Source organism: Leguminivora glycinivorella, chromosome 4 (genome assembly GCF_023078275.1).
Source record: "Leguminivora glycinivorella isolate SPB_JAAS2020 chromosome 4, LegGlyc_1.1, whole genome shotgun sequence".
NCBI classification, from domain to species: domain Eukaryota; kingdom Metazoa; phylum Arthropoda; class Insecta; order Lepidoptera; family Tortricidae; genus Leguminivora; species Leguminivora glycinivorella.
In genome coordinates, this window is record NC_062974.1 from 10,098,138 (window position 1) to 10,113,476 (window position 15,339).

Below are 15,339 nucleotides of genomic sequence, written 5' to 3' on the forward strand. Positions count from 1 at the left end.
ACGTTTCCCACCGATAATAAAGTCCAAAGTAATTAAAAAAATTACACATTTATTTTAGGCATGCGATTTGACAGTCGTCGAAAAGAGTATATACTTGTCAGTACATACATCTATCTCACGTTTTTCTCTTCTACCATTTGACAGATCTCCGTCATCTTGTGAAATGTATTCTTCCATTCTTCAGAATCGTTGAAGCAACGCTTGTTACAAACACGCGAAAGCTATGCAAAGTCTAATTTCGACCCATATGTCACGGCCAGGTATAGCCCCGGCGATTATCGTTAGACTTACAAGCCACAGGTCACAAGTTCAAATCTCAGTTGTCGCATACGTTTTTACAGCTTTTTTAATTCATTTTTTAAGGTTTTATTTATATTATAAGTTGATGAGTACAAGCTACTGCAATGACATTAAATACAAGGACGCACAATTCATAACAAAAATGTTTTAAAAATCTGGGTCTAAATTGCATTCTTGTTGATGCTAATAACGTTAACTTCTTATCTGCTTAGGAAAAAAATCGTTCATGCCATAACCAACATAGTGTATAAAGACCTAAGTATCAAAATTGCAAATGGAACTGCCACACACTAAAAACTCTTTATCAAAATACCTTTTGTCATAATATGCTCAAATGACTTATATGTCAAAATGAATTGCGAACGAATATTGAACGAATGGAGCCGCTACCAATATATAATAAGTATGTAGGTATTAGATATTTCCAATTTATTCCATAAATATAAATACCTAAAAAAGGCCGCAATTTTACTTCTTCATTACATAAACTTTAAAAATACCCTACTGTATCATCTTTATCTTGGTCACTTGTACTCCGTTTATTACAATAAATGTATGTAATGTATGTATGTGTAAATTTCCTGAAATAAATGTCATATCTTGTTGTCACAAAGAAAAATTTACAAGGCTTCCAAGAATCTCGAGCTGGAAGGATACAAATTAAAATATTTTCTATGAAAATAATTAAATTCGACAGCAGACAACCCAAAGGTTTATCGGATTTATTTATTATAGCCATTTGTTTTAAATTAAATACCAGTGGTTCTGATCTGATAGTGCGGGATATTCTTTAAAATTTATTTTCAAAAGGAGATTTAATGTTGGTAATGCCATTCAAATAATATTAGAAGTGTCTAATACGCGAGTGTTCGAATTTAATTATAGGATAGCACATATTGAAAGTACTGTAATATGGGTACAAAAGCCTGCCTATTGAAATATAAAATACATAGCAAAAAGTATAGAAAGGACCTACTTTTCGACTTTTTATTTACACTACGTACCGACCATACAACTGACTCTAATTAATCTTGGTATTAAAAAGAGTAAAATGTAGTACGTTTTCACATTATCCGATCCGATATCGGATGTCGGACCGATATTCCATACATTACAGGCGGAATCTTGGATTCTTCTATTGATATTCTTCCGACATCCGTTATCGGATCGGATAATGTGAAAACGGTCTAATAGCGACTCAATAGTTTTTGTACCTTGAAAGTCATTAATTTGAACAAATAAAATTATTCATTGAAATATATACAATTACAACGAGTATTATAATGTATAATACATTCATTTTGTAATGTAATCCAAAGAAATAACTTATAAGAAATATATTCTACCCTTTTTGCTTGTTTTCTGATTACTATTTAGCCAATTTTTCATTGACTCATACCATGGACTTTCAATAGGGACTGAGCTCACACTTTTTTTGCCATACTAAATTGAACTTTATCACCGGTGCAGAAAGGCGTTCTTATCAGACTAGTAAAAGTGTGTCCACATGAGAGGGTCAAAGTTGGGGCTGGTGTCCCTCTCGCACCTGTGACCAGTGTTAAAGAGATTACTACAGTAGTAGTATTTTTACCTGTATGATAACTAAGTTTATAAACTTCTTAAATTATTTTTGTATTATATCGAGGCAAGGATATTAATACCTTGTAATGAATTGGTAAGTCATTATTATGAAGCCATAAAACCAAAGATTTGCGCAATAAAAAAAACCTTTAATTCGGCATTAGTAGATTTGGTAGTAACTTTGAATATTGACTGATATCCCCAAATAATGACAGTGATGACGTCATTCAAATAATTTTGACAGTGGCAATAAGTGCGAGAGGGACACCAGCCCCAACTTTACCCTCTCATGTGGACACACTTTTTGGCCTAACAACTCAATCTAGCTTAATGATATATAAATCTATGAGTCATACCGGACAACTGTCACTGTACACTTGTAATCCTTATTACAAGGGCATAACGTCTAGCGATGGTTAGCTAAGACAGAGTATTGCGGTTAGTAGGAACGACGCACGATGTTGAACCTTAGGTTACCTTCAATCAATACTAATACTGAAAGACAATTTTTAGGGTTCCGTAGTCAACTAGGAACCCTTATAGTTTCGCCATGTCTGTCTGTCCGTCCGTCCGTCCGTCCGTCCGTCCGTCCGTCCGTCCGTCCGTCCGTCCGTCCGCGGATAATCTCTGTAACCGTTAGCACTAGAAAGCTGAAATTTGGTACCAATATGTATATCAATCACGCCAACAAAGTGCAAAACTAAAAAATGGAAAAAAATGTTTTATTAAGGTACCCCCCCTACATGTAAAGTGGGGGCTGATATTTTTTTTTATCCAACCCCAACGTGTGATATATTGTTGGATAGGTATTTAAAAATGAATAAGAGTTTACTAAGATCGTTTTTTGATAATATTAATATTTTCGGAAATAATCGTTCCTAAAGGAAAAAAAAGTGCGTCCCCCCCCCTCTAACTTTTGAACCATATGTTTAAAAAATATGAAAAAAATTAAAAAAGTAGAACTTTCTAAAGACTTTCTAGGAAAATTGTTTTGAACTTGATAGGTTCAGTAGTTTTTGAGAAAAATACGGAAAACTACGGAACCCTACACTGAGCGTGGCCCGACACGCTCTTGGCCGCTTTTAAACTTATTGCATTACATGTGTCTAACAAAATTTCAATGAAATGGGTTGTAAATCTAATACTAAAAAATCAATATTTAAAAAGAGAGGGTTGAAAAGGGTGTAAAAGATAAAAAAATAATAACAAGAAAAAAAGATTTCCACTGCCGAGGATCGAACCCACGACGTCAGGTCAGGAGCGCGCCCATCGTCTTACGCTACTATAACTGAGCTATTTAAGCGATAGTGAAGGTGGCGAAATATATTATTATACCGCGATGTAATGAAAATACGAATGAATAACTAACTTTTGAAATAATGCAGAAAATGACATCGTCAATAGTAGAGTTTGTAGGTAAATGAAAAATATGAAAATACTTCTTTCAGTACAGATTTTAGCGCTTCTTGGCGTGCATTTAAAGGTGGATTATTTTTTATACTTCTTTATTTTGATCTTAACGAAAAGTCTGTTCCAATTTTTTGCTGATATAATTTTTGCCCTGAATGTTATTCTGAGCTAGTAAAATACTGAACTTCCGTTTTGTTTTTGGGGTGGTTTCAGTAGAAATAGTGTTTCAACACATAATGTAGATACAAAACAACCATAACTTCACTTGTCATTTTATTGCTTGCGTCATAACTAATTTAATTACTCCGCTTTTTGCTACTACGAAGTATCATTCACAAAAATAGGTGGTTTCTTAATGTGTTATAAAGATCATAAATTAAAGTAGTCGAATTTAAAACAAAAGTCCTGATACCATTTTCGCCTGATTTTTAGTGAATTAAAATAATCTTTTTTTTATTATATTATACGTTTCTTGTCACAAATTTTGGTGGCTTAACTAAAAAAACTGTACCAAATTACCAAACTTAATTTTTGGTGAGATAAAAAGTACTGTTATAGAATTAAGTTATTTTCCCAGTAGTAGCAAGACCGGATAGCTCTTGGGGTATAAGAATAAAAGGTTTTGAGCAAAGTAGGTATACATACGAGTAAGCCCCACATTTTCGTGGTTTTCTCATATTGTGTATTTAATTAATGTTAAAAAACATACTGAAAGCATGGATAAAAATATATCAAATATTGCTGTAGGTTAGATTTAGGTATACTACTCATATCAAAGTAATTGTTGCTATGGAAAAACTATTCTGATCCAACTCATCCAACCACTAAGTGTTCCTGTATTAGTTTTTCATTAGCCTGACAAGTTTTTATTTGACCCCCGCCACGTTGCGGATTTTCAGCTGAACTAATTTATTTTACTGGCAAGGATTACTATTTGACACCCGTCGTCGAATGTTAGTGATGTAAACAAGAAGTAAATATTTTAAATTTTCTAACGGTTGCATCGCAATTTTGCCCAAAACAATATTAATAATAGTGAAAATAATTATACTAAACGTGATAAATTACTTACAACAAAAAAGGATGAAGGATTTCACAGCATTTCGATAACAATGTTCTGAAATCGGTTGTTGACATGTCCAGTACTGACACTTTATAGTGCGGTTCTCTTGTACTGATTAGTTAATCGAAAGGTTATGCCTAATATATTTTTTTATTCTTATTGAAGGTATCTGTAGCTCTGCCGTGAAAAATATTTATAGAAATAACGAGGCCGATCCATAATTGCCACCAGTACTAAACAAGGTCCCATTAAATATGACGTCGGCACATTATTGCCATATGAAAGCGGTTTGTAGCGACACTCTATCAGGGTCAAATAAAATCTTGTCAGGATTTACCTATATAAAACTCCGCAAACTCGATTTCGTTCTCCGATGTTCAACCATTATAGGTTTCAAATCTCGGTACATTGTTCAGCCAGCATATAATGCTTCCAAGTTTATCACTTATCCACGTGGATAAGACATCTGTCACTCTCACACTGACATACTTGCCAAGGAGTGACAGATAGATGTCTTATTCACGTGGATACGTAATAAAATTGGAAGCATAATACGCCGGCAGGTGCGTCAAATGGCTAGTCATTTTTTAACATTTCCATGTAAATAAATCATTTATGACAAAAAATCCCTCAAGTGACATGACGTGACAGCAAAAGAGATAAATGATCCTTAGGCCGCGTCCTATCTACTCGTATGCTGAGCTTAGTGCTATGCAAATCCTTTTTAGTGATAGACCTTTTAGGGACCTTGTATTTAAGGACAACGAAAGAGGTCATCTTTCAGTGGTATCTGCTTACATGGCTTTAACTTGATGTTCGTACCTACTACCTAAGGACTGTATCGTTAAGTATAAGGACAAAACAAACCTCGTCTAAATGTTGACATGTGCATAATTTTGTATTATTATGTTCCGAGAGTATGATCTTAAGGTATTGGTAAGTACTATTTGATATAAGAAGGTCTGATATTTTTTTTATTTTAGGGATTTTATGGTACTTTCATTAAGGTCTAGCAAATAAATTTCGGACAACCCCTATCTGGCTTAATTTGAGAATATTTCAATGACTCTTTGTACGATTTCAACAAACAAAGGTTAATATGCTGCCAAAATATATTCTTTAAGAGTCCTCTTCATGGTTTTTCCAATTGGGTACTTGTAGAATAAATGCGGCGAATTTATATAATTTAAAAAAACGCAATTTTGAGCAACGTTCCGGATTGCCGTAAATTTTTGATGCTAGCAGGATGAGAGAAACAGATAAAAAAATTAGCCATAGGCCAAAGTCTAATTGACATTCATGGTGTTTGAACAGTGCTTAAACCAGATCGATATAAACAATGTATGATAGTCAAATTCGACATCAAAGTCGGAGTTAGAGTAAGCACCATGCCACATTCTCTAAATGGCCGCCATACACAGATCCTGAACTATATTTTTTAAAATAACAGTGGCTAGACTATGTCCAGATATTCTGCTTTGTGGATCATGTGTCGTTGAGGTTCGCACCATACAATTTTTTTCGCAATCGTATCGTCTTTTACGCACTTTGTGAATTTTCTAGTAGCATTTGTCCGGAATCGTAATTGGTACTCGGGAGGATTAAGTCAATACTGTCTAAACCATATGCTTTACGTCGAGTTTCTAGGACAAAATGTGTACCTTATTATGTGCCTTATTAAGCCCATGGCTTGTTATAAGAAAAAAATATAATAGCAAATAAATACGGCTACTCAAAGTTGTCTTCATACTTAACGATACAGTCTTTAATCTAAATATTTCCTGAATTAGTGTACACTTGCTAATGACATTTATTTCCGCCATTAAGGTGGCTCGCTTTCCATACAAAAAACATCTACCATTTATTTAGTCACCGCACACTACAACTAAATCAAAATATGCGCATACATCTACTATACATTATCCATCGTCGCAGTATTGAACGAAATACATTGTTTCATACAGAAATCATGGACAAATCCATGTGAATTTTTTATTAATTTTACGAAAATGTGTGTGCCAAATTTTGTGTACAGACACAGAGCCGTCATATTTCGCGCATTTTTAGTTGACATTGTCATCAGTGACACTTGGCTCTTGACAAGTAATTATTTAAAGATATTGGTTTACTTAACTCAAGCAGACTCAGAAATAATGACGCATTTTGTCAATAAAGATACATATCGTGTATTTCGACACTGCTAGTGTAAATCGAAATGGCGTCTCGGTCAAATGCATTGACTATGAAACAGGAGATCTCGAGTTCGATTCCGGGCTCTTTTTTAATAATTTGAACTTTTTTTGGATTTATTAAGTTTTATTTTTATTTTTTAATAGAATAAATATTCTATTAAAAAAGACTCTTACTATATTTCTTTCCTATTTTTTATTTTCATACAAAAATACATTACAATCTTTATTATGCCTTTGTTGATAAAATAAAATATTACACGTCAGGTCAGGTACATAGGTCATAGTGTGGCATAGTATTAGTATTAGTAATGTGCTGACTTCCTTACATTTACTGAGCTAGTTGACCTATGTTATTGTTATGTGAATGTTTTTCTTCAACAACTAAATAGTTATATATATGAATATGTATGTAGGTATGTGGGTAGCTTTTGCACATTGTAATTTTTCCTCAGTCACCCGCTGAGCTCAGAGACCACGAACGCTGTAGTGTTCGAAACGTCGGGATAAATTGAAAATTCATTATACACGATTTAATCCGTTTTCATAGTTTTTATTTCATGAGTAACTATCGCGGTAACTGAAGACAATATTAACTAAATGGTTACAAATAATAATTATCATCAATATAATCTGGTCCAGGCAGGCAATTATGGTCGCGCGATAAATGATAAAACATCTGGCCGTCCCTATAATCGCACTTACTAATAGTGCGACAGGGACGGCCTGATATTTTATCGTCTATCGCGCGACCATGCTTCCCGTGCTGTACTAGCTTTAGCCCGCGGCTTCGCTTGCGTTAGAAAGAGACAAAAGTAGCATATGTCACTCTCCATCCCTTCAACTATCTCCACTTAAAAAACATGTCAATCCGTCGCTCCGTTTGGCCGTGAAAGACGGACAAACAAACAAACACAAATTATCTTTGGTGAAACAACGAATTCTTCCACTTCAGATTATAGAGTAACCAGCTTTTCCCATTTATAATAAACTAGCTTTTGACCGCGGCTTCGCTCGCGTAAGAAAGAGACAAAAAGTAGCCTATGTCACTCTCCATCCCTTCAACTAAATCCCCTTAAATAATCACGTCAATTCGTCGCTCCGGTTTTGCCGTGAAAGACGGACAAACAAACAGACACACACCCTTTCCCATTTGTAATATTAGTATGGATTTGACATTATTATTTATATTTAAATAATTATATATGTATAGCCCAATTTCGTCGGTAACAGCGTGTTATGTAATGGCGTCGTTGGGGAACAATCGTCTGTCACGCCGTGAAGGTGCGTTCGATTCCCAGGATTATATAAACTTTTTGTATTTTTTTGGATATAAATTTCGTTTTTTTTATTGACTGAGCAAGAATGGAGAGCCGAAGGTATGAATTTTGTCTTAGAGAACATATTGATTTTTTTATTGTCATTTTGATTTTCTATTTATTAAGTTGAGATATAAAACACAACTTTTAATACCCTCGCATTATTGCATTTTCATTTACTAATTTAAGATTTCAAAAGCGATTTGAATACCCTTGCTCCATCAAAAATAAACAATTAGAAAAAAAAATCACTCGGATCGTAGTTTAGAAACTAAAATTTATCTATACTTTTTGGATTTTTTTTTAAATATCAGATTAGGATAATTATGTTAGAAATTCTGAGTTCGACGAACAAAAAATAGTGTCACATAGTGTTGTGTTCCTGCCGGTGAGTAAGGCTGCCAGAGCTCAACGAGGGTGCGGGGTGCTGACGACGGGAGGACTTACGGAACTAATTTGTTCCGTCTATTGTCCTTTGAGTCGTCGGCAACCCAAACCCTCCTTTGAACTTGTACACTCCTTTTTGCTGTGCATACGCAGCAAAGGGGAGTGTACGTACAAGTTTCTAATGGGGCGGCAACGCGCAAGCGACACTTCGAGTTGCAGGCGTCCATAGGTTACGGTGACCGCTTTCCATCAGGCGGACCGTATGCTTGTTTGCCACCGACGTAGTATTAAAAAAAAAAAAGAAGAGAAAAAGTCCTGGATTCGAGCCCACTACTTCCATGCAAATCATGCGATGGCACGTATTTACCGCAAGGCTATTTAAACAAGCTGTCGCCGCGTGAAATTATCGACTAGAAGGAATACAAAAACACTGTTTGTATGTGTGAGTGGTACTTAAAAATAGTGTAAAATAGTAAATTTATTTACATTAAGGGGATTAACGTTACAATGAGAAGTTGAATGTTTGTTGTAATACGTCAATTTTAATATTAAATGTTCGCGAAGCATAATTGAAAGTATATAAATGCCTGTACGACTCCACAAAAAAAATAAGACTGGTAATTTGGAGATTAACGCCATCTAACGCAGCCTGAGCTTCGGGTAACCTAGGCGAGCCACCTTAACACAGATTCCTGACTCATGAGATTTTTTTATTTATTATTGTATATAATATTGTCCGAGTACCCACAACACAAGCCTTCATGAGCTTTCAGTCAATTTGTGAAACTCATTTGATTAATTTGTGAAAAAATGTCCCAACAGATCCTATTTTATAATATTTTACAAAAATGCTTACTACACCTACGGAGGTACCAATGCCATTATACGGAAAGTCTAAATGATATCATTTAGTGAGATTAAGTAATTAATTCCAATGAAACAAACTCCAAAACTATAGATACGCTTCGTAACAACCAAGGACGATTATAAAGGACCAGCAGAGTCCATACTAAATACCGTACCCCGTTGGCAGCCGTAAATCTATGTCACTAGATGTCACTAAGAGTGTCATTTGAATAAAAATGTCGTTTTTTTTTTAAATACGCACGCGGTAGTTCAACGGCATTACAAGTGATACAGTGAAAAGTATATAGATGACGCTAGGGGCCCGTGTCATGTTTCAGTCCCTGTTTACAACGCAAACCATCGTTCTTATTTTGAATTATGACAATCATGCAAAAGAGTACCATACTGTCAAATTTTTTATCTCTTTCATTTTGAGCGTGACGTCAATGATTAGTAATATTACTTTCAATATATTTAAAATTTAGATTTTAATGAGGCCATTTCGAACGGTGTTTATGATAGATATCATGTTGACAATCAATCTCCTGACCGTCTCGCTCATACCAATCCTATCCTATATTTGAACGAGTGCGACCGAAACAGTTGAGTATTATTGAAGATTTTTGAATGTCTAAAATCTTATTGGTACTTAGTTGTCGAAAACCCGCTTTTTCCATAAAGTGTTGGCGCGACGTCAAGTGGGTGATAGGCGTACGAGCAAGTACGCGTTGGATGGTCGACTACTATGCGCAGCGGTTTTTACGCGTACTTACGGTGACACACAATCGAAAAAGGTGGTCGAGCCATAAGTACGCATACCTGCTCGTATCGTACGTTTATCACCCACTTCAGACTGCGTTTCGATCGGCGTTTAGCGTCAATGATTATCAGCTCGGCTTCATGGCTTTACGAACCTTAGCTCGGACCATCGAATATGAAACTTATAAACTTCTTTATACACAAGGGTATAAAGAAGTTTATAACCAGGTGCTCCATGACACCATTGCACCAATCTGTCGCCAGCACCGCTACACTTCAACGGCCAAGTCACACAACATCCATACTAATATTATAAATGGGAAAGTGTGTGTGTCTGTTTGTTTGTCCATCTTTCAAGGCAAAACGGAGCGACGTATTGACGTGATTTTTTAAGTGGAGATAGTTGAAGGGATGGAAAGTGACATAGGCTACTTTTTGTCTCTTTTTATATCCCCCACTTCCTTAGAATGGAGGATGGAAGTTTGTGGAGAGATTTTCGAATTTAACGCGAGCGAAGCCGCGGGCAAAGGCTAGTTAACTATAATAATAAAGAAATCGCAGTAAGGAACTTTATGTAGATTTCATTACTTTTTAGAGATAAACAAGCAGCTCCATCGAGACGGCTATTTTTTACAGAATGTTTTTGGTGGGATATACATAGGCATAGGTATATAACACTAACAAGGTATCTATTGTCTTAGTCCGTTTTCACATTATCCGATCCGATATCGGATGTCGGAAGGATTTAAATGGAAAAAATCCAAGATAGCGCCTGTAATGTATGGGGTATCAGTCCTACATCCGATATCGGATCGGATAATGTGAAAACGCATTTAGTCTCATTAATTATTACTTATATCAGAGTTTCACTAATTATTTCCTTTTATTCATTTATTATCTCAGTTTAGGTTTATACGAGTACCAAACGAGTATAGTATACGAGTAGAAAATATATTACCAAAACAATACAAACTATCATTAATTTATTATAAAAACGTAATCCAAAGTGCCACACCTGGCGGCCTAACTATCGGCGTTGTGTCCAAGACGAAGCCTGACCGACGAAGCTAGCAAGTCTCTCTACATCTTTGCTCTACATGTTAGCTGAAATACTGTCAAACCATTCACTGTGATTACTCAGATTATTATAAGCAAAATGATCTTCGAATGAACTTTCTGGACAATTGAGATGCATGGGCGCAGTCGAAACCAGTTCGCCCCTTCAGCCGTGTCCCGTTGAAAATCGGAAAGATTCTTTTCATTAGCACATTAAATTTAATGTTTACAAATTGGATTCGCCTTCTGTCACCTAAACTGGTAATTTTATGTATGAGGTCATTGGTCATACAATTATTAATTTATACAGTTATTAATTCTGTATCTCTACTCGCATTGCTGCTGCGATTCTAAAATATTTAATACCCATATATTATGAATATTCAATAAATCATACAATGACATTTGTGATGTGACATGGATGTCAGATGTCACTGGATGTCACATCTGTTGGCACAATGATTGCGTTTTGTTGAACGTATTTGAGCTCAACATATAGGTTTATTATCACTAAGTATATTATATTAATGAACAACGAAACGGATGTGACATTTTCCTAGTCCACCAACGTCATCTAGTCATTTTATTTGGCAATAGTTAGACAACATGCGAACAAACTTAGCCAGCGAAGCGATCACAACTACGTCGAGGCCGACCAAAAAATATAATTTGTAAAAATTATGTTTTGAGCCAATATTTTGATATTAAAATAAAGTTTTTTGATAGTTATTCATAGTATAATATAAAAACAAGTAAACATATGTGTGAAAATATGTTTTTTTCCACTCCCGGGTTACGAAACAACGCCATCTAGTTTTAAAGCAAAAACTAAGCTTTTTTCAGGGGTACGCTTTTTTGTATGGGCTATATCAGTCTAGTATTAAATGGTCCTTGGTAACAACTAATTACTGAACGCGTTTAACCCTCTCGAGTTTAATCGAGTTGAATTAGTTCATGGCGCCTAAACGTTTGCGATTACGCCAAGTCAAACACCGTATATAATTCATAGTATTCATATTGAAAGTTTAAAGAATTAATTTTAATTAGTTGGCTATTATTAGCGCAGTACGGGGCAGAACAAAATTAGGAGGTATGTACTAAAATGTATGTGTTTTCAGGACAAATATAGTATATTATATGTACTGAAGGCTAAAAGTTGAGTACCGCGGTTTTCGAGGCTTGGACAAATTTATAGCCTTCATAATGTTACGATTGTATACTATACTTTTTCTACGACAGCCAAATACATACCTATTCGAGAATAATTAAATGGGTTACTATTGTTACTAACCAACTTCATATAATGAAATTTGTGTGGATCTTAGCATTGAGTATTCTGTCCACAATGTTGGTGGCGAGAACTTGTTGCAAAATTCTTCAAAATGTGCCAACAACGCGGTTTCAGAGAAAGTTGAAACATTGTTTTGCAATTTTCGTGTCAAAATAATCATAACATTTTTGGAACGCTTTATCTGACTTTTCAGGTAACAAATTGTCAGTCACTTTGAGCGCCATAGCCTTGATTTGTTCGGAAGTACATTGTTCACCATAATCACTCACAATTACTTAAGTTTTTGCACAATAACGTCGAATTAAAACAAACTACACAACACTGAAAATAGTTCAAATAGTTTCGTCAAAAGTTTACAAATGTCAAACATATCATAGACAAGAGAAATAGAAAATAAGCCGATTTTCAATTACGAAAAATGTGGTTGCGTTCAAGAATATTTAAATGTCGAATGTAAAATTATTGGATAAACTTATGATTTTTACCTTTGTTTTGCAATATCTAATATGTAAAACGCATTTCAGTTTATTTTTTCATCTTGATTTAAATTATGAACCTAAATATTATATTATTTATTAAAAGTTACTTATTACTGCAAATGAAAACATACCTGATAAATGGAAGTTGTGCTTTTAAAAAAAATTAACAGAACTCCTATATTCATATGATTACTGCTAGCAGTAATCATATGAAGCAGTAATCATATGAACCTATAGACATATAGACTTTCTTATCGTTACTCAAATGAACTTAATTTGGATACCGCTGACAATAATCTAATTGACAAATTTAAGTGCTGGAGTAGAAAAAATAATCAATGGAGTTCCTTTATTGAGACAATAGTTAAGTAACACTGATTTAAACTTTCACAATTTTTACACATATTTAAAATTGCAAAAAGTCCCGTTTGCAATTTTAAATAATAGTTAAGTAGGTAGATATACTTTTTTCGCAACTGCAGGGTTCGCACATGATTCGAGATTATGTCGCCGCGAGATAAACTACGGGTCCTTATGTCATTAATACAATTAGAAGAAGACGTGTTATCTATCTCGCGGCGACATATTCTCGCGGCTCTCGCTAATAATGTGCTAAATATGCTGAACACTTATTTGAAACTTGATGAGTAAAAATATTCTAAATTCGTAACCGACTTCTATAAGTAGAGTCGGTTCGTATTAAAGAAGAGTCCTATTCATTTTATGACGACTCTCTTTCCGCACAGACTCTATACAAAGAAATCACAAAATCATGAAACACTGTAGCTAATTCTAATTATGTACAAAATCAGAGAAAGTGCATTTTGATCCCGCCCATTAAACCGATGATTCTGGATTCTTAACTTTCTACTAACTACTACATACGGGCGAAATTACATAAAATTTTAATTATCTCCAGATTAGAGACGATTGAAAAGTTGGTTCGGCTATATTAATATTACGGTGTGTTACGCAGCCAAAGCTCGCCAATTTTTTTATTAGGTACTGTCAGCTGCAAAAGTGCATGGAGAAATTATGAATGAATTCATTGATAAATTCGCCATGCAGTTTTGCAGCTGATAGTACATCTCACAAGATATACCATAAAATATAAAGCTAACTCTTACTGTTTAAAATTGAAACACTAACTATAGTATAAGGTACAGCGGGTCAAATCTCGACTGGGGGACAATTGTAACTAATCCATTTTTTCCATTATTACACTAATGATGTTAAGTTCTACATGTATTCACTGAACACGCCTACCCATATATAACCGGTAGGCAATCTATATAATAATGCAAACATTGTAAAACATGGAAAAAATGGACCAGTTACATTTGCCCCCCAGTCGAGATTTGCCCCGCTGTACCTTAGACAAAATAGTACTCGCCTGTAGGATATATTTAGAGTGACCACGGAGAGTGACGCCGAGAACGATACTAGACACGTACTAACTCCATAATACAGACCTGGGAACAAATAAAGTACATTAGAACTTGCGACTCTTAATTTTATTGACATCAAGTGTTTGTGGATTCCGTTAACCAGGGGTTTTCAAACTGTGGGGCGCGCCCCCGTGGGGGGCGAAACAACATTATAATGGAGGGCACAGGACCGTAAAACAAGTGACTCATCACACATTACCTAACTAATAGTAAAAGTAACCTCCGAACACTTCTGGTGTCTCTGGTGCCCATGGGTGGCAGTCATCGCTTATCATCAGGCGACCTGTCTACTCATTTGTCTCCTATCTCATAAATAAAGAAAAGGAGGGGGACCGAGACCATTTCATTTTTGAGAACAGGGCGTGCTTAAAAATGTTTGGGAACCCGTGCGTTAGACCAATAAGTTACAAGTTCATTTCAGTACAAAAGTGTACTTAGTTACATATTACTTTAGTAACCAAGCTACTTCGAGCTTATTAAAAGTTTTAACTAACTACTTCAGACTTATAAGTAAGTTTGCATTGATTTTATGACGCAAATATATTTGTATAAAAAGTTTATGCCGACTACATTTTCTTTCAAGCAATCTTCGGGTGTCCTAAAATTTCAATCGTAATTCGCCACGGAAAGTAAAAATGTATTGGGACGAGAGATCCGAAAAGTAATTTCCATTCCTAATTTAAGTTTCGATTGGCATTTTCTATTAACGATTGGTGCCTTGGAAAGGCGTTTAACCGATATAAGATAAAGTTACAAACACGGTCCATAGCAACCGTAACGCAACTGTCACTAATATATGTAGAAGATTGAATAGAAAACATGCAACTCTGTATAAGCTATAGAGATCGTGAACTTGGCTGTGGCCAGCAGTACTTACTAATGAGTGGAGTCTTCTCTGTTGGTGGTAGCGTGTCCCTGATGGTCATCAGAAACACGGTCATGGAGAGCAGTGCACTGATCCCCAAGGTCACCTTCTCGCCTGACTCCGACGGCACGTAGAACACGAGGAGAGCTGCCAGTAAAAAACTTTTAGTTTAATTAGGGCTTACTTTTATGATCGCCAGGGTTTGGCTATTAGCACTTGATGTGCAAGTCCATTAAGAGTAAAAATGTATCCCCTCCTCGACTCTATAAAGCACTTTGAAGGACATAAAGGGTCTCGTAAGTTGTCCCTAGACAACAAACAGGCCCATCAAAGCCAACTAAACAAA

The 15,339-nt window shown here is 35.3% G+C and overlaps 1 protein-coding gene across 4 annotated transcripts in view; it reads right to left on the reverse strand.

Moving 5' to 3' along the window:
- LOC125225225 (neuronal acetylcholine receptor subunit alpha-10-like) overlaps positions 1–15,339 on the reverse strand; it is a 111,504-nt gene that overhangs the window by 37,748 nt on the left and 58,417 nt on the right. For all 4 annotated transcript variants that reach the window (XM_048128832.1, XM_048128831.1, XM_048128834.1 and 1 more), the window contains exons 6-7: positions 15,006–15,140; positions 14,074–14,152 (exon numbers count right to left, since the gene is read on the reverse strand). In XM_048128832.1, coding sequence (XP_047984789.1) covers positions 14,074–14,152; positions 15,006–15,140 — 214 coding nt within the window. The remainder of the gene's footprint in view (positions 1–14,073; positions 14,153–15,005; positions 15,141–15,339) is intronic.